This window comes from Chrysemys picta, chromosome 5, assembly GCF_011386835.1.
Source record: "Chrysemys picta bellii isolate R12L10 chromosome 5, ASM1138683v2, whole genome shotgun sequence".
Lineage (NCBI taxonomy): Eukaryota > Metazoa > Chordata > Testudines > Emydidae > Chrysemys > Chrysemys picta.
Window position 1 is genome coordinate 94,309,636 of NC_088795.1, and position 24,651 is coordinate 94,334,286.

General features: G+C 38.7%; 1 protein-coding gene across 1 annotated transcript in view; it reads left to right on the forward strand.

Annotated features, from left to right (window-relative positions):
• Nucleotides 1-24,651, forward strand: part of NFXL1 (nuclear transcription factor, X-box binding like 1) — a 108,834-nt gene that overhangs the window by 65,880 nt on the left and 18,303 nt on the right. The window contains exons 15-18 of the mRNA XM_008163450.4: nt 1,160-1,181; nt 9,094-9,234; nt 16,150-16,316; nt 20,592-20,661. Of these exons, the coding sequence (XP_008161672.3) occupies nt 1,160-1,181; nt 9,094-9,234; nt 16,150-16,316; nt 20,592-20,661 (400 nt within the window). The remainder of the gene's footprint in view (nt 1-1,159; nt 1,182-9,093; nt 9,235-16,149; nt 16,317-20,591; nt 20,662-24,651) is intronic.

The window sequence follows — 24,651 nt, forward strand, 5'->3', positions numbered from 1 at the left end:
ATCTGGAAGTTACCTGGCAGGGGGTCTGTGATCACCTGGGGAGTCTCGTCCTGGGAATCACCTGACAGACAGGAAGGTTATAAAAATACAGGAACTGCTCTCTTCAGGGTTCTCTTCAGCCATTTTTACTAGTGCAAGATGATGGAAGCCAGTGCAGGCCCTGGCTAAGGCAAGGGGACTGGAGGACCACCAAAGCAGGTGGTCCCCAAAGAACTCCCAAGGGAAGGGTGAGCTAGAGTGAAGGGAGATGCATGTAGTTTATTTTTTAAAGATTCATATATTTTTCATCTGAGTATTTAAAGAGCAAATAATGTGTAAGTTTTTGTGCAAAGTGAAGCATTTAACATACACACAACTACAACATGCCTCCAGCAAGAGTTAAACTATAACCCAGAAGGCTTGTGCATTTGGTGGGATTCTGGGAGAGTATGTTTTCAAGCTGTTGGTGTATCTTGGGCGTCCAGCATGGTCCTGGGCCTAATGCAGGTGGGCTGAGGGACTCCATTTCCAGTAAGGAGTAGCAGACTGAGAATTAGTGCGCAGGAAATGTGCCACAGGGATGAAGGGAGGAAACAGTGCTGTAACCTTCTGAGACTCAGGAAGCTTAAAACACACAGGGATCCAGAGGCTGGGATTTCCTTCATAGCAGTTTGGTGGTGGGTAGCCAGCGGGCGGAGCCCAATCAGATATGTGACAGAGGCCAGAAGAGAATCCATTTCTCCAGGGCAGCATTTAACTGCCTTTACCATGAAAACTTCCTTTGTCTTCCTGTAGTCTTCTGCCTCTTTCATTACTCACTTTTGAGCGTCTGCAACAAATGAGGCAGGGTCCTACAGACAACAGCCTCCTTTTCTATACAAATATGACTTTTTTACCTAGAGCGGCTCCATCCTCTGTGCTGAATGAGGCAGGGTTACAGTGGAAAAAGTAGTATGTGATTATATAGTGCATACACCCAAGGGGGACAAATTCAGGTGGCACAAGCAACCTTAATTCTGGCATTTCTTAGTTTTTAAGCATTTAGCTCTGAATTTGGCTCTCCCTTTTTTATAACGGATTCTTCCCCACAGCAAAACATTGATACTGCTTCAGATGCCTTATGGATTTAAGGAGTACAGCTATTTGCAATTATCTCATTTTTTTTTTCTTCCTCTTTCAGGCAATGTCTTGGGCAGCATGAGGTGAGTCACAAAGAAATTACCATTTAAGTGAAATATGAACTGTGCATCATTTTGTTTTGATTAATTAGTTCTTACAAAAAGTATTTGTTGCATTAAAATCTATGAAGTGTTTTTATTTGAGTGCTGTCATTCATTAGGACAGTATTATAGCACTGTATTAGAAAATGTACAACAGTTGAATTTTAGATTGCTCGATCAAAGTTTAAATTCTTGGCTTTTGAAACTACATTTTATACGGGTTATAATGGTGAAGTGCTCTTGGACTAGTGAGTGTATTTAATTGCATGTTGTCTGTTTCATTAAGTATTTCACTCCCTTTTTTCATTTGGCTTATATGTAAGCAATGTTCCCTCTCTCCCTATCAAATTTTCTTGTCCCAGTAGCTACCATCATTACACTATTCCTCAGAAGGGATGGAGGCTTTGCATTGCATATGGGACAGTAAACTGTAATGCTACTATGTGATTTAGATGCAGAGTGGGAAGATTGGACAGTGTGGTGGAGACTCTCCTATGAGAGATCCTGCCAATTAAGTTGTCATTTGATGCAGCCTTCTATAATCTAGAAGTAGAGATTTTCTGTGTCCATTTACTCTAGAGGAAAAGATAATTAATTTTTCACAATCATTTAATAGATAGAGACAGTTATAAAATGTGGTAAATGATTTTTGGATTACTTTTCTAATTAAATTTTCACTAATTTAAAATTACAGCTACATTTTAATGATCGTATTAGCAGGTGTTTTGTTGTTAGGCTTATTGCAGACTTTTCACTAAAGTCATAAGTTTTTGTAATATCAGTGACATTCTAATTTAGAGCCCTTTTAAATTAGACAATTGAGATGTTAAATGTATTTGTTAGCTGTCATTATGATTTATAATTCACATAATTGTTGTAATCCTAACCATGAGATGTTTAAATCAAATGTTCACTGTTCCCATATAACTTTTGTAGAAGTGGAAAAAAAATGAATATATATAAACAAAATGCAGTTTTGATCACTACTGTATGTCACAAAAGGTATAAATGCTTGCCTTAATTGTTTATCTAATGGAGACCTGCCTCACGAGGGGAACCCCTGCCCATAAGTACTCTCCCCTTGCAAATGTTAAAGAAAATAAAGCTGCCTCTAGCATGTTGCAACCAACCTCAAAGTAAGAACTCGTTTTTCTCCCACACTTTCCTCAGTATATTTCCAATTTATGTTGGAATGTTTTTATATAAAATGAGTGTCTGAGTTTTGGTACACCATGTACTATTGGCTTGATGTTGTAGATGTCATGTAAGTGCATCTACAAATTAGTTTTAAATGTTGAAGTAGAAACTACCCCATCTTATCTAGTAATATGGAAGGTCAGATGTTACAAAGTTGTATGTACTCTTTAAAAGGCTAAGTAAATATTTAATATTGGCAAACAACTGTCCTAATCTTGTGTACACATTGTCCCGTAGTGTAAATGAAAAAAATATGTACAGTATGTCTCCTTTGATTTAAACGAAATTGGTGTTTTTTCCTTGGTCATTTAATGCATCTCTATGGAAACCTGAGAAGTATGAGCGTGTCAGGATTTAGGTTTATGGTTCTGTATATGCATAATGTCAGTGGGGAGAAAATAGGAAAAGTTTCAGAAGTTAGATAAAAGGTATACACTTCACATGTGCTTTCTATAAAGTATTAAATTTTTTTTTTATAGAAATTGTCTTCTGTAGAGAGAGACTTAGGTGTGTGTAACCAAAATCGGTATTTTTACTCATCTCAGTAATTTTATAGGTCAAAAATTACACAAAGTTGATCTAAATCATTTCTTCTTTGGTGAGTAGTCTCCTTTTCATCATCATGTATGCATACCTTCTTTCTACCTGTTTTACTTCAGCCGTTTCTCAAGCTTTCTACCTATTTTACTTCAATCACTTTAAGCTATTTCTCAAAGACTGCAATGAGTCTGCACTCATTGCAATCTCAGTCTAGTGGGGTTTTGTCCACTCGGCAGGATGAAAAGGGGTTATGGCTCCTTTAAGTTCCCCTACTGCCTTTGGGGTATGCAGGGAGAGCAAAGGGGGCAGTTACCAAAGCCAAGGGCAACTGGAAGAGGCTGGCTCAGGTGGGCCATTGGCCATTGTGTGTACTGGGGTAGGTAATGAGGTTAGGTCAAGTTGTCTCAGCCTATCAGGTAGCAAGAGTCCAGTGCAGGTAGGGAGTCCAGTTCCCTCATAAAACTGATGTTGGAAATGGACTTTGGGGAAAGACATCCCCTAATGAAGCTGGGAAAGGGAGTTGGCTCTCTTAATGTCTGGTACAGTAAGGAGACAACTCCCTTTTCCTATTGCCTCCCCTACCCTTGTATGAAGGTGGGGTTGTATGGTCACAACAATGGGCAAGGACTAGGTTGGGAGGGCTGAGGGCTGACAACAGTCCTTCCAAATAGGTAGGAATGATTAAGGAAATAATGATGGCCTGTGCTATACGACCGATTGCAGAATATTTTCCAGGTGAGGTATATTAATAAAATTGCCACCTAATTAAATCACATCTGTTGCATTTTACCTTCCTTCCTGCACAGCTGGGACAATCCCACTCATTGGATTTTGGAATTCTTGTGTCCCTTTTATATCTCATTGCTGCATAGGAATGTGTTCTATGTATGTCACTACTTATGGCACAGACCCCTTCAGGACAGTGTCATCCTTCCGCCCCCTGCCCTACCCACATTAGAGATATTTCGGGGTTTTGAGACAAATTTATAGTACTAAGTCATGTGAATTGTACTCTGTCATGAAATCCAAAAGTGTGCCATAAATAAACCCTCATGCCCACATTTGAAATCTGCATGTTATTGCATCCCTTTGACTACATGACTTCTAAAGGCTGGTGCATAGACTTCTAAAATACCCACTACAGAAAAATACATAATCTAAAACTTCCCCAAACATATATATGGTAACTAGACACAATCTAATAAATTATGTAGATAAACCTGACATGATAGACTGGAAATTTGTTGGATTTTTATTCCCTCTCTACTACAGATAATAGTTCACTTATGCAGACAATGTAAGAACAAATGCATTGTTATTGCAGTCCATACAGTAATCTAAGTAACCCATTGAATACCTATGTGAAATTAGGGTGGGTTTTTCAGCAGATTACTGTTCAGGCAGCATGCCTATCATGTAAGATAAATGCATGCTGTGAAGAATGGATGGGAGGAGATAATGAGCACATATCTTTGTCAAAATATAGAGCCTTTCATCTTTGTGTATGGAATACTCTCAATGCTAAAACTTGTAGGTTTATCATAAGTAAAGTTTATTTCAATCCAAAACAATCTCTCATCATGGTCAGGATTTGATGTATCATTAAAATTTCATGGATTGATACATGAACAAAATTTGAGCCTGTTTAAAGACCTGATGTCAGTTATGTCTTTTAATCATCTTCCTCTATATACCTATATGGAAGGAAAACAGAATTTATGGCTAGGTTCAAATCTATATTGAGAGAAAGTGCATAAATTTATACCTTCACAATGGAAAAAGTCTATCTTTGAGTTTATTTTTCATTAAACAAAGTAATTCCATAGAATTATTCCTTAAAGATACCTGCAAATAGCTTCTTAAAGCACTTAAATACTATACTGGGTACTATAGAGAAAATGGAGTGAAAATGTGTATGGGTTAACATGGTGCACACCCCCGAATCATTTGACTACCGTAAGAGTGGCATTCAGCACACAAGGGAACTTTCTACCTTCCCTTCCCCCTATGCTGATATAAACTGTTGTGAATATATGGTAGTGGAAGTATTTTTTTAAATCCTAGTGGCTTGTATGCATTTGCTCTATGTACTTTTGTGGATAAAACTTGTGTATTTTGTCAGCCAGCAGAGTGCAGTTTTCTTCCTGCTTGAGTTTTACGGTATCGTGAATCAAATGAACAATATCCTAAACTTTTAGATTGGTAGTAAGAGAAGGAAGGAGGCCCTTATCTGGAAAATCTGTGTAATATGCACCATAAATAAACATACATTAAACATTTTCATGGATTCCTCTAAGATCTTAAATACATTGTTAATGTATATCTGCAATATTCTGCTGCTACACTGGCAGCTACCCAGCAAAAGGAGCTCAGGTTATTTAGCAGTGCCAGTCAGAGAAACCATTTACAAATTCATTACAACACTTGCTTTACTATATTATCATTTATACTTTACTACTGAGATTTTCAAGTAGTGTGATAGTTTAAAAAAAAAAAAAAAACCCACCCTAAGAATGAAACAAACATTTTGGATCCTATTTGTGTGTTCTTAACACTGAATGCTTGAAGAAGATAAGTATGTAAGAGATGCTAGAGAAGAATAGTTCAAGAAGTAGATATTAATGCTATCAAAAATAGACTTCATTTTGTTTACATATATAAGATTTGAATTGAGCACTTACTTTAATTTATTTAGGTGTTAGATGTGCTTGTAAACATTGTAGTGTAGATCCTTTCCCTAGCATTGCTTGTTTTGTATTAGCATTTCTTCCTTTCAGAAAGGATGTGGGTGTGTTGTTGTTGGGTGGTTTTTTTGGGGGGGGAGGGGGGGAAGTAGGGTGTATAGAATTGGTATCTTTTGTATATATCTTGTAAATGATCCACCACTTTGGGACAACAGAGTTATAAGTTTTATGGCCAGGTGACATGCGTGTAGCAAACTATAAGCATAAAAAGTATGATTCAACAAGACTTGAATTAAAATGAGATTCCCTGTGGGCTACAATGTAGTATTACTGAATACAATTTCTATAAATGTGTGTGCTGTAACTTTTTTTCTTAGTTTCGCCCTTAAAAACCCTAGGAAGTTACATAATTTAAAAAGTCTTCATATATATTTAGAACAATTGATAGCTTTTCATTTTCAGGTTTATAGAAACCAAAAGGCTGCATTCCAATTTTAATTATCAAGTTATAGTCTAGTAATAAAACAACCTAACAAATCACAGTTGCTATCTAAACTGAAAATTTTTTGTCTCATGGATTACGTTGAATTTTGGATTGGTGTGAAAACTTATTTCTTGTAGCTGTAACAACAGATGTATCGACTTATGGTCATTTGATGGTTGAAATTTGGAAGATGAATAAGTTTGAACAAAGTCAATTCTTCTGGGATGCATTAATTAGAACCTTCACGCTACAGATGGAAACAGAGCCAAGTATGCCTTAATCAGATAGAGTATCAAATAGCATTTACTTTTTGTGTATTTAGAATGCATTATCCTTCCTAGCACTAACTAGTTTAGGCTTTAATTTTCATTCCAGACTTGGTTTTGAAATTTCAGATAATGTTTTTAAATAGGCTTAGTTTGTTAATCAGTTTGGCTGTATTAATATTTTGAATAGTCCCTATATCAGTCATGCAGAAATAAATATCTAGTACATTGACACAGTGTTTAAAGACAGTAGATGAGTATCTTTGTCCAGACAGCTGAACAAATGTCTTTTAGGAAAGTGAGAGGATTAAATTTGTCACCTTTTCTAAATTGTCATATTATGATTAGGTATTCATTTAGGTTACTGCACATACTACAATACTTTAGCAAAAGTTGCTTTAATCTACAATGCTAGATACTCATAGTTCACTAATTTGCTTAAGTTCGTTAAATATTAAGAGGTAATTTTAAAAGAATTCCACTTTGCTTTGATTTAGTGATTTCTATTATGGGTATTCTAGACCGTTTCTCCCCCCTCCTCCCCCCCCCCCCCCCCCCCCCGGTATAGTGGGATATTCATACTGTCATCCTTCTGTATGGAAAACAGCCAGCCAGACTTTTTTTTGGTACAACCATTTTGGTGGTTTTATGTTCTGATTTTATGTTCTAATATTTTGTTTTTCTCTTAATTTTAATTTCATTTTTGAATTCTGATGCAATGGGTATATAATCTGACGTGTGTGTACATTCTTCTATGCTAGCTCCTTTTTTAGATGTGGTTCAGTTTTAGCCTAAAGTACAGTTATTGTGGTTTTAGTTCCCTAATTACCTATTTAAAATTTAAGTGTAATCAAATACTAATTTTAAAAGCAAAAGCAAACAGTCCATCCACTCCTTAAACCCTCCATCTCTGGTATTTAAAATTCCTCTATATTTTTGTCTTTAATTCCACTTCCCAGTTGCAGACAGGTCTTTAAGTTGTTCTGTTGCTGATATCAAAACCACTTTTCATGCAGAAAAGACTGGGATGAACTGCTCAAATTTAGAAGATTTTGTACTTCCTCTCTTCTTAGCTCTATCCCTCTGCAGTCTCCTTCTGGTAGATCTGTACTGGGAAATGGTGAAGGCCACATTTTCTTGTTCCTAATCAGTTTCTAGAAGTGACCTTCCACTCTCATCAGCAGATGCTCTTTTGATCTGTCACTGACATTCACAGCAAAATGACTGATAGCTGCCTGAAGTCAGGAAGTGGAAGTGAAACGGGAGAAGAAAATAAAGTAACTTAAAATGTTAGTTAAAGCGTTTTTTTGTTTTGTTTTTTTGTAACCCCAGAAGAGCCGCCTACTTCTAGGTATTTAGGAAGATAGCTCATGCTTCAGCCAGCAGAGAGAGCTTCAATTTCCTCATGATACTGTGGAGAGGTGTCAAGTATCAGAGGGGTAGCCATGTTAGTCTGGATCTGTAAAAAGCAACAGAGAGTCCTGTGGCACCTTTAAGACTAACAGATGTATTGGAGCATAAGCTTTCGTGGGTGAATGCCCACTTCATCAGATACAACGAAGTGGGAATTCACCCACGAAAGCTTGTGCTTCAATACATCTGTTAGTCTTAAAGGTGCCACAGGACTCTCTTTTGTGGAGAGGTGGAGTAATTTGGCAATAACTTCCTTAGATTTCTCTTCCATATGTCCCATGCCACAATCATATAACCAAATAGCCAGCCAGAGCACTACTCAGGTTCCCTGATGAGGATATCTTTCTTCAGTTCTATCTTCTGTCTTCCCAGCCCCTGAAAGGGCTGTCACCAGAGTCCACGCAGCCACAAAAATGAATTATTATAGAAATTAGGTGTGTATGAGAGTTGGGGAGAGATCCCAGTTATATGGGGTGGGGGCAGAACTTTGCATAAGGCCCACAAAATATTTGGAAGTGTCAGTGTTTAGGTAACAATCTGGAGCCTTTCATCTCCTGACTTCCCAGTTGGAGTCTAGCCAAAGTGTATGTAGTTACTGAAAGTTATCCTAGTCTGACAAAATTTGTATTCAGTGTTCTGTGAAATTATCTAGTTTCAATTCCTAATGGATGGGTGACAGCATCACAAAAAAATTTTTGCATGTGAACATGGTGTATTAATTAAAGGATGGGAACAGAGAGTGAATAAGTTAAAATTCTAGTTCTATCACTGACGTGCTGTTTGATGTTGGACACCTTTCTGTGTTCTGTTTCTCCGTGGAGTTACAGTGAATATGCTTAAAGTTCTGGTTTTAGAGATTAGAGTTTGAGATATATCCAACGATGTATCCTATATGTAGGGAGATTATGGAGCTTAATTCTAGAACCGGAATGGACTTTGAGTAAGGTCACTATACATTGTGTCTCCGCAGGGTTATTGTGAGGCTTAATTCTTTAACAGTTGTAAAGCACTTTGAGAATATCTAACAAAGGACACAATAGACATACAAAGTATTACTAAAACATACTGAAAGTCTTCAGTCTGCAGTTGATGGTCTATTTTCCAGCTATTCAGCGGCTGTTTTCAGAAAGCAAGTTTGTTAAAGTTTTTTATTTACTTAGGTATAATATAAAATCAAGTACATAAACAAACTTAATTGAACTTTTCATTTTACTGTGTTAATTAAGGTTATTTGTCAAAGATGTTCAGAAGCATCAAAAGTTCTGTATGGTGAGGCTAATGCCATATTTTGGGTTTTTTTAACCTTTTAGGTGAGTCCTTTACCATGTCACTCTGCGGGCCCCTACTCATGTAAAAGATTTTGTGGACGGCTGCTTGATTGTCAGAATCATACCTGCATGAAGGAATGTCATAAATTTACCAAAGTAAATGGTAATGCTGACAGGCAAAAGGTAAGTTTTAGAGGTTGTATTTTTCTTTCGTCTGTTCTTGGCTCAAGAGCACAAGATTTGCAATCAGGAAACATAGGTTCTGTTTCCAGCTCTCAGTGACTTACTTGGTGACCTTTAGCGAATCACTTAACCTTTCTGTGTTTTCATTTCCTCATCTTTAAAATTGGGATAATGTCAATTAGCTATTTTGTAAATGTTAAGCAGTATTATTATTCCTGTTTTAACATTTTTAAAGCTAAGTAGTCATGTAGAATGGGTTTTTCCTTTTAGTATCACTTTTTGTATTTTTATAAACTTCCTCCAAAATCAAATATGACAACCCTTCCTGGGTTGTGTTGCCTACTGATGTGGCGTTGGAAGGAATCCAGGTTTATCTTGAGGGGTGAGGTAAGGGGGGTTCACGAACCCCCTTATTGTCTGTTGGGGAGAAATTGTTCACCAGTCAAACTTGCAGTACGGGAGGCCAGCAAACCCTTTAACAGTAGAACAGTTCTACCTCGTCACTAGAAACATGGCAGAACCACAAAGCTGAGATTTCCACACAAAAAAAGTAGAGAGAACACATGTTAAGATCCATCAAGAGACCATTAGAGACTATTTAAAAAAAATTCCTGCTCTATAAGATTGATTGTTTTTTGAGTACATTAAACCAGGGGTTAGAAGATAGTAGTTGCTGGAGTTACAATGAATCAAAAATGAGAGATTGGGCAGGGATGACGAACTGCCTAGTTTTGAGTCGACAAGGTGGGTGAGGTAAGATCTTTTATTGGACCAAATTCTGTTGGTAAGAGACACAAACTTTAAAGCGTACACATACCAATTCTTCAGGTCAGGGAAAAATATTCAAAGTGTCACAGCTAAATACTAGGTGGAACAGATTGTTAAACATAAGTAGGTAACATACATTACCAGGGCCCTTTCAAGGTGAACGTGGTCCATTAACACCACTGTAGTAATAGTACAAAAAGGGGGGTTAGTCATCAGAACTTGCACGCTCCAAACCTGATCAGATCCAGCAGGACTGGAAACAAAATTTACTGTAGCCAGTAAAGGCAACTAAAGTCACTGTGTCTGTCCTAATCTCATTTAAGAGTCTGTGGTCCTTCCTGGGTCTACCTAGGTTTGTGAGGCACCCTGCGACCACCAGCTCTTAGCGTGAGGAAGCCTTGTTTGTGTCTGCTGTGGGTCAGCTCTGACTCAATTTGCCACAGGCAACACAAACGCTTCCCTCTGAGCCTATGCAGACTCTGCTGTCTCTGCAGGCTAGTGATGGGCACACTTCAACCCCTGAGCCCTCCGAGTGTCCCACTGGAGTGTCCACTGGACACTTGCAGTATTCACAGATTCGCTGCTCCCAAAGAAGCAGTACTCCCCTGCTTGCCAGTTACCACTGAGCTCATCACTCCACTTAACTTGCAGCACTTAAATAAGTTTATAGCGTAACTTAAATAAGTTTATTGTATAAGTTTAAAAGTTCATTTAACAAAGGGAAGAGCTCCAAATGGTAGCAGGTAGAAATATTGGAAATAAATGGCTGCATATAAAATAAAATCATAACATGCATTCTAAAACCTAGACTTATGTAATTAATGCTTACCTCCAAAGTTCTTCCAGCATTTCACAGCCAGGCTTGACTGTAATCTTCCATTCATGAGACAAGTCATGCTGTCTGCTTCTCTGTGGAAAAGCTTCAGGGTGTCTCCCTGTACTCCCCCCCACACACACACCATCCCCAGCAATACCCCCCTAAAACATTGCTGTTACTCTTAAACAGGAAGCCCCTATGCTAATTGCTTTTTCCTGTTTGCCTCTTTCTTGTCAACTTCACAATCTCTTGATTGGCATATGGCTCAGACTGTGGATAGGCCTCTGTTGTGAAGTGGACAATACATGTGTGACCAGACAGAGGAGAGCTGAGCATCTCTTCCCTCCTACCTGAAAGGAGCATGTTGGTCACCTTCTGGTGACCTGCCTTAACTCATATGCCCTAGGAACATAATTTTCAGTACAGATGAATAGTTCCTTAGACATTATCTGTTCATATATTTTGCAGTGATTATGATGCCAGTGGGCTCTTGGTAGATGCCACCCATAGTGAATTATGCATATATCCAATGCAGGGGATCCCTTTAAAACTCTAAGCACTCCTTGTGCCCTCTGCCATTTGGCTCCAGAGGTCCCTGGTTCACAAGGTCTGTGCTCTTGCAGAAATTGGAGGAAGAAAAGGTGTTTGAACCTTCATACTGCATGGAGAAGAATGTAAATCTTTTGCTGAGGTGTAGCAAAGGTTCGTCTTGATTGTCTCAGTTCACAAAGGATCACATTCCCTTCTTGATTTGGGAATCACTCATGAAATTTTCTCATTGAACATTTCAGTTTGTTAGATAATCTGTTCCTTCCTCACAAAGTATGTTACAATCAAGCTGATGTTGGACGTTAACAAGTTCCAATTTTTAGGGCCTTCCAAATAGAGGATTATTGACTTGGTCAGAGTAAAATTCTAGTTAGAACAAAGGCTCAAGTTTTGGGGCTGACTGTTTCAGCAGTTCCTTTGAGCCGTTCATGGGTATGAAAAGACAACTTTCCAAGCTCTTCAGATACAGGTTCTGTTAATTCCAGTACGCGTAACCTCAATTGGGCAGCTCACCAAGAAGGGTTTCACATCCAGTGATTAGTCCAGAGTTCTTGGCTTTTCATGGACATGCTAGAAATTTGGCCAGTTCAGCAGCATTCAGTTGGGGTAGAAAATACAACTTTAATTCTGAAAGGTGTATTTTATACTCCAACAGGATAAGGAGGTAGGAGGACTCACTGTAAAACTTAATCGTAACAGAACCATTGAACCCACTTACCAGTATAGGTTTCTTCATGCTCTGTAAATTGGACATAAATGTCCCGTGGGTTTTCTCCGAGGCAGACTTATAAAAACCCATCATCTTTCTTGGCTAAATTGATGCTATTCAGTAGTACATTACTTGTCAGTTGACTCTTGAAGCAGTGCCACCACAGACTCTTGAAGCAGTGCCGAACAAGAGGTAGTTAGAGGCTGTCAGTGATGCTAACCAACTTGTCACCTCGTTCCATGAGATCTACAAGGCCAACTGCGTGGAACCTTTTTCATCTAAATTTTTATCACTACCAAGTCAATGATTTGAGGTTTTATTATAGATTTTCCCACTTCTCCCACAAGCTTCTTTCATGCTGCCTCCTATGGATAGAATGTCCTGTTTTAATTCCATGTTACACAATTACTGATTTTATTTGTGTTATGGTAGCATCCAAAAGTCTCATTCTGGATTGGGGGCACTGATGTGCTAGGCAATGTACTAACACATTACAAGCTCTTTAGAATAGGTGTTGGTTCTTACTACTTAATTTAAGACAAGATGCAACAAGCTGGTGTACAATCATTGTCTTCATTCCATTCCCTAAAAAATACATGGTTGCCTAGGCTAGCTGCGCACAACTAGATGATATTGAGTTGCTTCGCTTTTTAAAATCATAAGGTATAAACATAATAAATATCAGCGATCCCTGCTGGCCATCTGCTTAGCCATTATGAATTTGCGTTTTCCATCAGCAGCATGGTAGACGAGTTAGCCCATAGACTCTCCTCAAAACACAAGAAGATCATTCCACATTTAAGAAGCAGCATGGAAGAAGTGTGAATATGGGAGGCATAGACAAACTGGTGATCTTGCATAGAATTGTTGGAGTGGAAGGAGCAGAACTTATTTAAAATGGATAAAGAAGGGAGGGATGGAGTTTCAAAAGGCAATAATGATGAGGGTATGCAGAATTTGTTGTAAGTCTAAAACAGGGAGCCAATGGAGGTAATGGAATCTTAGTTTTGTGGAATACCTGTAAGTTTTCAATAAATAATTGTCTGCCTTAGTTTTATCTTATTTCTCATCTAAGAAATTATTATAAAGGTTATTATTCTATTCCTTCAATTCTTCTCTGTTCTGGGTCTAGCTTAACTATATGCCTTTGTGGCACACTGTAAAATTTTAATCTTCACAAGTGGAACACTCCAATAGTACTTGCCTCTTGGAATGAGGACAGATTACTTACCTGTAATTGTATGTTTCTGTTTGGAAAGAAACAATCTATATAGGGCCTTGTCTGTGCTCATAAGTTAGTGATTTAATTAAAAACTGTTTTTAAAAAAAAAAAAAAAACAGTTAAAACTGCGTAAACTCCTATTTGGACACCCTCATATCTGTACAAAACTGGTTATGCAGCTGTTTAGCTTGCAACTGCAAATTCACCAGCACAAGGTAAACCCCAACATATGCCAGGTTTAAACTGATTGTAAGAGTAGTGTTTTGCACTAGTGCAAATAAATTTAGTCTAAAACCGGGGTGGGCAAACTATGGCCCATGGTGCCAGCCGCTTCCAGGAGCGGCATGGGGTCAGGGCTGGTAGGGAGCCTGCCCTGGCCCTGCTGCGCGCCGCTGCCACCCCGGAGCCCGCACCCCGAATCCCTCCTGCACCCCACACCCAACCCCCTGCCCTGAGCTCCCTGCCGAACCCTGTAACCCTCCTGTACCCCAAACCGCTGCCGCACCCCTCCTGCACCCTAAGCCCCTGCCCTAAGCCCCCTCCCACACTCTACACCTGTGCCCTGAGCCTCTCTGCACCCCCTCCTCCGCCCCAACCCCTTGCCCTGAGCCCCTTCCTGCGAACCGCTCCCCCACCCACACCCTGCACTCCCTCTCACACCCCAGCCCCCTGCCCCAGCCCTACATTCATAGCCCTGCATGCAATTTCCCCACCCAGATGTGGCCCTTGGGCCAAAAAGTTTGCCCACCCCGGTCTAAAATAACACCCTTTAGTTGAAATTGTGTGTATAGATCAGGCTTATGTCTCAGTAGCCTAGCTCAAAATTGAGCTGATGGTGAGAAAAAGCACCTTATTACTCACCATCAACTCAATTTTGAGTTCAGCTAGTGAGATATAGGCCCCTCCCTGAGATCTACTTGCCACTGGATAGGAAGGCAGGTAGGAAATTGTATGGTTTGGAGTGCTCTCTGGATGGCATGTTGATAGCCATCTGAATAAGCCTAACTTAAAGATATTGGCTTCAGAGAATAGTAGAAGTAAATAAGTTACTCTTACCCCAATCAAATGCTATTATAGAATTCTGAAGGTTAAATATAAATTAACCGTTTATTATATTCCACAAATGTTGTAAAGTCGTCATCATGTAAAAGAAAAAAGTGGCACATTTAGTGTCTGAATGAAAGTAAAACTGTCTGTTGCTTTATGTGCCCATCTCTAGCTGTTCAGTAATGAGCTTTATCTTAACCACTGAAGGAAATAGTGCTTGTTTCCTTGACTCTGCTAATGTAGATTAGAATTTGCTAAGTAAATAACCCTACTGGAATAAATTTAAACCTCACTATAATACAGACAAAAAAAGATTTTTAAGGATTATTCTCAGTGTCTGTGGAATTGAGTCTTTTTGTCCTCGTTCTGAAATGCATACTTTAATCATATAATAATTCCGTTGTACTAATTTTTCAGCCTGCTATATAATAGTCAGGCTGAAATGCTGCTTAAACTGCTATTTGAGGCAGGAGAAATGCAAAAAGTGCAGAATATCAATAATTCATATTTGTCACGTTCGCTTTGAATACTTTTTTTTCAATAAAAAGTTTTTAACCCCTTCCTTCTAGGACTTTTTCTCTGCTGTTTGGCAGATACAAAACAACAGGCTTAATATAAAAGCCTGGTTAGTTTTATTTTTCTGATATCTCTGAGCAATGACTCCTTCCTGCATCAGGTTAAAGTTTGTTCAGTACTTTGCAGGTGAAAAGCACTGTACAAATATCTGTTCTATTCATTAACCTACTGTCATTAAAGTTGCATAACAGCCTTCCTTACAACCTGCTTTCAGAAAATTAAGAGTAACTGGAAGGTGCACTTCTTGGGGTGATGCTTTCCATGCTTAGTCATTACCCAGTGGTGCCTACTTCTTTTAAACGTTAGTGAAACAGCTCATGTGCAGGATGAGAGAGATTGGAGGGAAATGGCATTTTCCTTATTGAATGAATGAATGAATAAAAAAATCTTATGACCTTATTTTGAACAGCCCTGCAGTCAAAACATCATGGAGTTAGTCTTCCTGGAGAAGCAATGCACAACCTGATTCTTTAGGAAATTCTTTAATTTGGCTGACTTATGAACTGGAGTGTGATCATGTGTAGAAATATTTTGCTATGTTCATTAAGGCCTCATCTGTGCAGTCAGGTCTGCTCATCCATGTGGATCTGATAGCACAATCAAGGGCTAAATGAGCATCTAAAGAACGGCGAAGTCTGTATGTGATCTGCCTTGTTGACTAGGGCTGAGAATAAGACCACGGCTCTTGTAGACTTTGTAACTTGTACATAACTGAGGCAGTATTCAGCAGCCTTCAAAACGTGGTACTAAATCAGTAGTTTTTGGACCATTATGAAACTTACATTAGTGCAAGTATATTTTAAAGCTGTTGTAGAAAAAATAATGTATTTCAGAAGTAGTATGTTATAAGATTACCACATCATGATGAATATACACTGGGGGTGCAAAGTTAAAGTTTTGTATATTTGGTCTTAACTTTGGCATTTCCTGACTAACTACTTTTAACCATGCAAACTTAATATAGGAGTGCTGAGTGGCAGTTTTTCAAAGTATTAACCTTAAGTGGTCCTCTTTATGTCTGGGAGGGAAAGTAGGAGCCTCTCTCTTTGACTACTGACTGCAGGCATTCCTTCCATTCTATTAAAAACATATTTTAGTATTTAGTTTTAGACATCTCATTGTAAAAAGGGAGCTTTGTTCTTCATAGATTTTTTTTTTTCCCACTAAAATGATAAGTTAGCAAAACAACTGTTCGGTTCAATAATTTTTCTTGTATTGTTTTATTAGGCTAGTCCAGAATGTTCTCCGTGTGAGGAGGCGTGTACCAAACCGCGACCACCAGGCTGTCCTCACTCATGCGTTTTGCCCTGTCATCCTGACCAATGTCCACCATGTGTCCAAATGCTTAAAATAAAGTGTCACTGCAAACTCACAAACCTGTATATTGAATGCATGTAAGTAGATAAAGGGGAAGCTTGAATTCAAATCTTAAAGAAATATGACTACTTGGAAGGAGGCATTTAAAATGTATCTCTTGGTCGGGTCTTTTAACTTTTTATTTGAAGATTACGCAATTGATGATGGCTCATAAAAAGCAGCACTAAAAAAATCTCCATCTGTTTTTCTGTCCATTCAGATCTGATTCACTATCGCTAGTAACAGTCTTAAGAGCATGGTTTCTGGATGTAGTTGAATTTTTGGTAACATATGCCAGAAATGAACTTTATTCTCCTGAGTAGTTTTAGAACGAATGTAGTACACAAACTTACTGGGTTCTGTAAAGATCTTTTCAATTAAAATGCTGTAATTGATAGATTATAGTCTATAATACAGGTTATGAAACTTCCTCAAATTACCGTTTAAACTAGAGCTTATATTTTAGAAAAACATCCAGTATCGATTTTAAAAAATTGCCAGTTGTGGAGAATTCATCACATCCGTCGCAGATTGTTCAAATTGTTAATTATCCTCATTGTTAAAAATGTGTGCCTTATTCCTAGTCCAAATTTGTGTCTCCAACTTCCAGTCACTGGATCTTATGTGTTTCACTCCTAGATTGAAGATCCCCTTATCAAATTTTTGTTCCCCTTGATAGGTACTTATAGGCGGTGATCAAGTCACACAATAACCTTCTCTTAATTTCCAGAAGCTCAATCTATTTAGTTTAACAATCACTATAAAGCATGTTTTTCAATCCTTTAATCATTCTTGTGGCTCTTCCATCAACCATCTCCTATTTATCAACATTTTTGTGGATTACTGTCTAGTTTTTGTGTCTACAAATATATCCTCTCTACTCTTGATATTCCCCTGTTGTACATCCAAGGATTGCATAAGCCTTTAGGTGACAGCATTGCCCTGGAATTGCGCGTGGGTTCAGCTGATTATCTACCATAGCCTCCCAGGTTTTGTTCAGTTACTGATTCCCAGGATAGCATCTCCTGTCCTGTTAGTATTGCCTTGTGTTCTTTGTTCCTTGATATGCTTTTTATGTGAGGCTGCATTAAAACACACATTGTTTGCTTGTGCACAGTTTACAGAGCAATCTGGATTGCTTTCTATCAGTGACCTGTCCTCTTCATTATTATTTACTAATACCCCAATCTTTGCAGATGACAAACTTTATCAATAATTATTTTGATTATTTTTTTCTCTCTTTGGTAAAAATGTTAAATAGTGTGGGGCCAAGAACCAGTCCCTGTGGGAATAGTGTCCTTAGTCTCTGTTTGCCAGAAGCTCAGAATGGGCTACGGGATGGATCACTTGATGATTACCTGTTCTGTTCATTCGCTCTCGGGCACCTGGCACTAGCCAATGTCAGAAGACAGGATACTGGGCTAGATGGACCTTTGGTCTGACCCAGTATGGCTATTTTTATGTTCTTATGGACCCCCCTGGAAACATATCCACTGACTGATAATTTCCCATTTACAGTTACACCTTGAGACCTATCAGTTAGCCAATTCTCAAGTCATTTAATGTGTGCCTAGTTGTTTTTATATTCTAGGTTTTTTTAATCAAAATGTCTTGTGATCCAAGTCAAATGCCTTACAGAAGTCTGTTACATTAATACTAGTTACTTTATCAACCAAACTTGTTGTTAATTTGACAGGATCTATTTTCTATAAACTTTTGCTGATGGTTATTAATGTTACCCTCTAATTCTTTAGTAATTGAGTCCTATGTCAGCCATTCCATTATTTTGTGTGGGATCGATGTCAGGCTGATGGGGCTGTAACTAACTGTGTCATTCCATTGACTCTTTTTAAATATTGGCACATACGCTTTTTTTCCCAAGCATTATTGAAAATCAGCAATAATGTTCCAGTAAACTCCTCAGCCAGCTGTTTTAAAAATATTGGATGATCCTGGCAGGTGAATTACACCTTATTCTGCAGAGGAAGATGAAAACCGTCCAAGCTACCTGCCAGTCTGACCTGGGGGAAAATTCCTTCTCAACCACAAATCTGGTGATCAGTATAACTAGAAGCTGGTGAGCAAGACACACCAGCAAGGCACTTACAATGGATTCTCTGTACCGCCTCAGATCACTGATTTGGCATGTCTAGTGTCCTGTCTCCAGCTATGGCCAGGCTTTGATGCTTCAGAGGAAAACTGGGTGGAGGGGGAAATGAAGAATAAATCTATCCAATTGTGCATTGGGGGGGGGGGGTCTTTCCTGACCCCTGCAAGTGACCAGCCAAAACGTAAAATTTGATTATAGTGATTACATTAATGCAGAGTTGCAAGTATTACAGTTATGATGAGGGCAATGCAGATAAGCCTGTTTTGTGGCCCAGGAAGGAATGGGATGAACAGGGAACCCACAGTTTCAGATGCCAAGGATAGAAGGAGATCACCATGACCACCCAGCCCAGGTGCATGCACACAAGCTGCAGAATTTTTCCCAGAAGCTGAATTGAACATAACTTTTAAAACTATATCTAATCTCATTTTAAAGACACCAGTTGATAGTGAGATGAGCTCTTTAAACCTTGCATTAAAAGGTTTGTTTTCAACCCCCTGGATCATTTTTGTGGCCCCTTCTTTGAGCTCTCTCCAGTATCTTGATATTATGTTCAGTTTTGATGTTGGTCTTACCAATGCTTTGTACAGAGGCAAGATCACTTTTCTACATCTAATTGATATTCCCTTTTTTATCTAGCTAAAGATTGCATTATCCCTTTTTTTGCCATAACCTTATACTGAAACATCATTTTGAGGCAATTTATCTATGATGTCCCTAAGCCCTTCTCTGAGTTACTGCTTTCCAAGGCAATCTTCTATCCTATAGGTATAACCTGCGTTCTTGGTTCCCAAGATATATTAATTTGCATTTGGCTGTATTAAAACCCATTTTGTTAGATTGTGATCATTTAATCAAGCAATTCAGATCCCTCTAACAGTAACCTATTATATGCTACCCCACCAATCTTTGTGTCATCTTCAAATATCAGCAAAGATTTTGTCATTATCTAGATGGTTGATTAAAATATTAGTGTTGTACCAAGAATCAATCCCTGGTGGACCCCTCTGAGCTAGTTTTTAATCCACTAATGCGTACCCTGTTAATTCCCTACAGTGCAAATTTTTTATCAAAATGTCATGTGGTACTAAGTCAGATGCCTTGGACAAATCCAGATGCACTGTATCAACACAGCTGCCTATATCAACCAAGTCTATGGCCAAGGGTGCTTTACAAAAAAAAAAATTCTGAAAAATACCTTGTATGAAACCATGCTAACTGGCATTAATTATATTTTTAGCCTCTAATTCTTTGTTAATAGAATCCCCAAAAAGCATTACATTATTTTATTTGGCATCGGCATCAGGCTAACCAGTCAGTAGTTCCTTGGGTTATCCTTCTTTGCCCTTTTGAAATATTGGAACTACATTGGCAGTCCTTCGTTCCTTTGTAATTGCCCCAGTTTGCCAAGATTTGTTAAAAAATTAACTAGCAGTTCAGAGAGCTTCTCCATTAGTTCCTTTAAAACTCTCGGGTGTAAGTTACCTGGGCCTGTTGATTTTGAAAATGTTTCATTTTAACAAATGCTACCTCACGTTATTCTTTGTTACAGATGGTAAACTTTCTGTTCCATCCACAACATCCTATTGGATGGATACATTTTCCTGCTTCATTCCACGTATAGAGCAAAAACATCTATAAACATTTCTGCCTTTTCTACATCAACATCTACTGTTCCACCATCTATATCTAGTGATAGACCTAGACCTGACCAGAGCTTTTCTGATACTTAATATGTTTAAAAAATGCCTTTAGCTTTCTTAGCCATTGATGTTTCATTGATTCCTTTAGCTTCATGTGTGTGTCGTTGTTTCCACGTATTCCTTTAACCAAGATGGCTTTTTTTCATCTCTGCCAAATCGGGATGTTTTGGGTATCCAATAGGATATCTTTAAACACTTCCCACTTTAAATTTAAATGTTCCCAGTCAGCTGCATCAACAATTGCTTTAAGCTTTGACAGTGAAAAGAAGCTGTTTGCTTTATTAAATTGCCAGCACAATGGTAGTGGTGATCTGAGTTGTCCAGAAAGGCAATTGTTCTTAAATAATTTTTATTTGGGACAGTTTCTCCTGTGTACAGTATGCAGGCAGCTGAACTATTTCTCTTTGCTGCGCAAAAATATATAATTGTGTTCATAACTGTACTTGATTGAATTAGTTTTAATTTGGCCTTTTGTTAAGCATTTTCTCTTTTTTTAATAGAAAAATAACTTGTGCTGACTTAAAAGAAAAGGATCTTCTCAGTTCCTGCAAAAATCAGTGTCCAAAAGAGGTAAGCTGTATTGGTAAATTAATGCTTCCTTTTAATTCTTCTTTGGCATTCCCAGGAAGCAATTTATTCTTTTCTGTTTCCTGTCCACCACCACCTCTCTCTGGGTTATCATATCTTTATCCTTAGGCTAGTGCCAAATTAACTGAAGGGGCTACAAATAGCAATTTCTTCCTTCCCTTCCCAACTGCAGGTAGGATTTTCAAGATGAGAAACAGGGATACTGCAGTCAGGGAGATTACAGAGAAGTCGTTGGGAGATAGGAGGAGAGGTTGGGTAAGAAGAAGGATCAATCTTTTTCCCCACTTGAGAGTGAAAAACTGGGACACATTTTTACATTAAAGGATAGTGTGTGGAGGGGGACAGGAGGACAATATTTATCGCTCTACCAACCCTTCACTGTTTTCTCCTAGCCTCAGGCTGTCCCTCTCCAATCTACCTCTGCCCCACAAACTCCCTTCGTCTCCTACATACACCCCCCCAATTCACTCAAATCTTCATTCATCAGTTAACTCCATTTCCTTTCATACAACCCTGCCAGCTCAAGCTCCAAATTCCCTCAGCTCCCATCAAACAAGCCTATTCAGAAACACGATACACTTATATATAACCCCCGACTGAGAATCCCACTCTTCCTGCTGAACCTCTCCACAGCTCTGAATCCTCCCATCCAACATTTCCAGGCTCACAAGAAACACATACCCAGCCTTCCAGGCTCAGAATTCGTTTTCCTCTTCCTTCCTTCCCTCTGCTGCTTTCAGCCCATGTGTGTGCCTTTTAATGGCTCTTTCCTGTTCAGCGGCTCTTTCCTGTTCAGCCTCTCTTTATCTTGAACAAGTAAATACTGTAAGTAGATTTATCACAATTTCCTTCAGCTAGGTATCTGAAAGTGCTTTTTGGGGGCAAGAGGAGCATTCTCAAACACAATTTTATCCGTTCCATCTACCCACTTAACTCAGTTTTCATTTGCCTCTTCTGTAATCTTGGAATCCTTTGTTCTGGAATTTCCTTCTCTTGTCTGCTAATGTACCTATCTGCCACATTTACTGAATAATCCAGTGCCTCAGCTCCACCTCTTCTGAAACCTCTTCCATATCTCATCTTGACTATTGTAACTGACTTCTCTGACTTTAATGACCCAGCTGCACACACAAAAAGAAGCAAGACCACATAACTTGCAACCTTAAAAGTTCTAGTGGGGGGCCCCACGTATTTTAGGATCCAGTTTAAAATTGCTCTTTTTGTTTTAAGAACTTTCTTGGATTAGTCCAGTCTACTTCACTGGAACTGGGGAAGGCCACAAATTTGCAAAGTTAATTAAAAGACTGCCATTGACTTAAATGGGAGTTGAATAAAACTTAGTCTGTTTTTATTTCTATCACTCTGTCATATCTTACCATTTTCCAGAGAATCTTTCTGCAGCTCTTGCTACCTTAAAGGAAATATGAATATGTAAAACAGGTGCAAAATATAAAGCAACAGGCTCAGAACATACACCTCTACCCCGATATAACGTGATCTGATATAACACAAATTCGGATATAATGCGGTAAAGCAGTTCTCTGGGAGGGGGAGGGGGCTGCGTGCTCCGGCGGATCAAAGCAAGTTTGATATAATGCGGTTTCACCTGTAAGATTTTTTTTTTTTTGGTTCCCAAGGACAGCGTTATATCAGGGTAGAGGTGTATTTACCTTTTGCAGTCTGAAAAGACCAAGCTAATTGTGGCCCTCTTGTGGCAAGGGTTAAGTGACTTGTTCAAAGATTAGGAGATATCGATGGGTACGTCTTCACTACCCGCCGTATAGGCAGGTAGCAATCGATTTATCCGGGATCGATATATCGCGTCTCGTTAAGACGCGATATATCGATCCCCGAACGCGCTCACCGTCGACTCCGGAACTCCACCAGAGCGAGCGGCGGTAGCGCAGTCGACGGGGGAGCCGCGGCCATCGATCCTGCGCCGTGTGGACCCCAGGTAATTCGATCTAAGATACTTCGACTTCAGCTACGCTGTTCGCGTAGCTGAAGTTGCATATCTTAGATCGATTCCCCACCCCTAGTGTAGACCAGCCCGATAGGACTGCACATTGTGGGAGGCTTTGAAAGTAGGTCTGTCAAATAGTTTGGTTTTTTTAAGAACCAAGATGAAAATATTCTAATATATGGAAGTAGGACCTGGACAAGCACAAAAGCCATTAGAGGAATTTTAGGTAAATTTGAAAATCAGAGACTGATGATATAAAGCAAATCCATCTACTACTGAACATGGCAGAGAAATCTTTCAGAGACCAGAAATTTTAATAGACAGGCCACAGGTTAGAATGTTGATATGGATAGTGGGAGCTGAATGGTTTAGGTTTACAAAAAAGGCCAATGGTAAATGGAAAGATTCTTTGAAGGAGAGTTTGAAACTCAGTTAAACCTTAATGGTGCTGCAAACAATGCCTCCATAATATGTAATTAATACCATTGCACCATGAGTTCGCACACTGTTGTGACAAACTCAAAAAGTTAATCAATGCCATGTTAAATTGATTTTGTTTTCTTTTATCCAAATGTATTTTTCCTTTTTATTGTGAGAGCAAATCCTCATACAAGTGCCAATGACTGGCCCCGTGTTAGTATGGAAATGCCTAGTGACCTTGTCGCTTGTTGTTGCACATTGCTCTGTAACAAAACCTCCACCAAAGTCCAGAGTAATAAAAATTTGCTTCTCTAAAATGTAATAAGTTTTATTTCTTAAGTCGTAGCCTTTAGGCACTACTGTTTTTTGTTGTTTTTTTTTCTTGAGAATTGATGCAATTTGTAATAGACAGTATCATGCAATATTTGAATTGTAAGTCTGATATTACTGTTGGGAATTGTGAAAGACCCTTAATTACATAGACTGGTAGCTTACAAGATATAGCAGTAACTGTAGAAGTTTTGCCAAGTTTCATAGTTGTGTTTTGGCTACGGTTATACAAACCACTCAGAGGACTTCCATAGTCTGATACAAGTGGTACTTTTATTTCAGATGTCCTTTCTGCTTTAGGGAATAGCAAAGGCTTTGATGCTAGTAAAGTTAAAACATTTTTAAAGTGCTTTTTTTTATTTGGCAGTAAAACCAAATATCCTGAGGAAGGAAATTATATATCAGTAATGACTATTCAAATTCTTATGCAGAACACGTTTGTAAATGTTTAGGACAATTCTAAAGGGGAAGTGTTCGCAATTTAGAAACTTTTCCAAGTTCGTATGTTCATATTAATCTTTGCTTAAACATATCACTCATTGTACTCATGTTCTCTGTAATCAAAGTTTACTATTACAAAGGAGATTGGTTTTCAATTTAATAGCAATACATGACCTGTGATTTGGCATAGTTTATTTTAATGTTCCAACACTGTAAAGGTAAAAGTCATACTTGAAAACCTGTAGTACACCCCTACCTCGATATAACGCTGTCCTCGGGAGCCAAAAAATCTTACCACGTTATAGGTGAAACCGCGTTGTATCAAACTTGCTTTGATCCACCGGAGTGCGCAGCCCCTCAGAGCGCTGCTTTACTGTGTTATATCCAAATTCATGTTATATCGGGTCGTGTTATATCGGGGTAGAGGTGTAGCTCTAACTTTTACCTGCTGATGCACAGCTGTAAAATTTCTCCTTCTATAGTTTAATTACTGGAGTCTTAACATAAAATATTGACAATTTAGGTGGCTTGCTGTAAATTTTTTTTAAAAAGTGAATGCGGTACTTGTGAAAGAATGTCCTGGGGATAAAGGCCACACACAACAAGGCATGGCAGGAGGAATGTAAGCTTTCCCACATAGCCCTGCTTAATGGATCTTTAACATTAAACTTGAGGGCCCACAACTAGGGTTGAAAGGAAGAATATCTTTGTTTCCATTTGTACTCTTCCTCTGAAGCTGCCAAAAAGAGTGCCATTCAGGAGTGGTGGTTTTGTTTTGTTTTTTAAGAGACAACATCTGTTCACTTAGAACTGTGGAA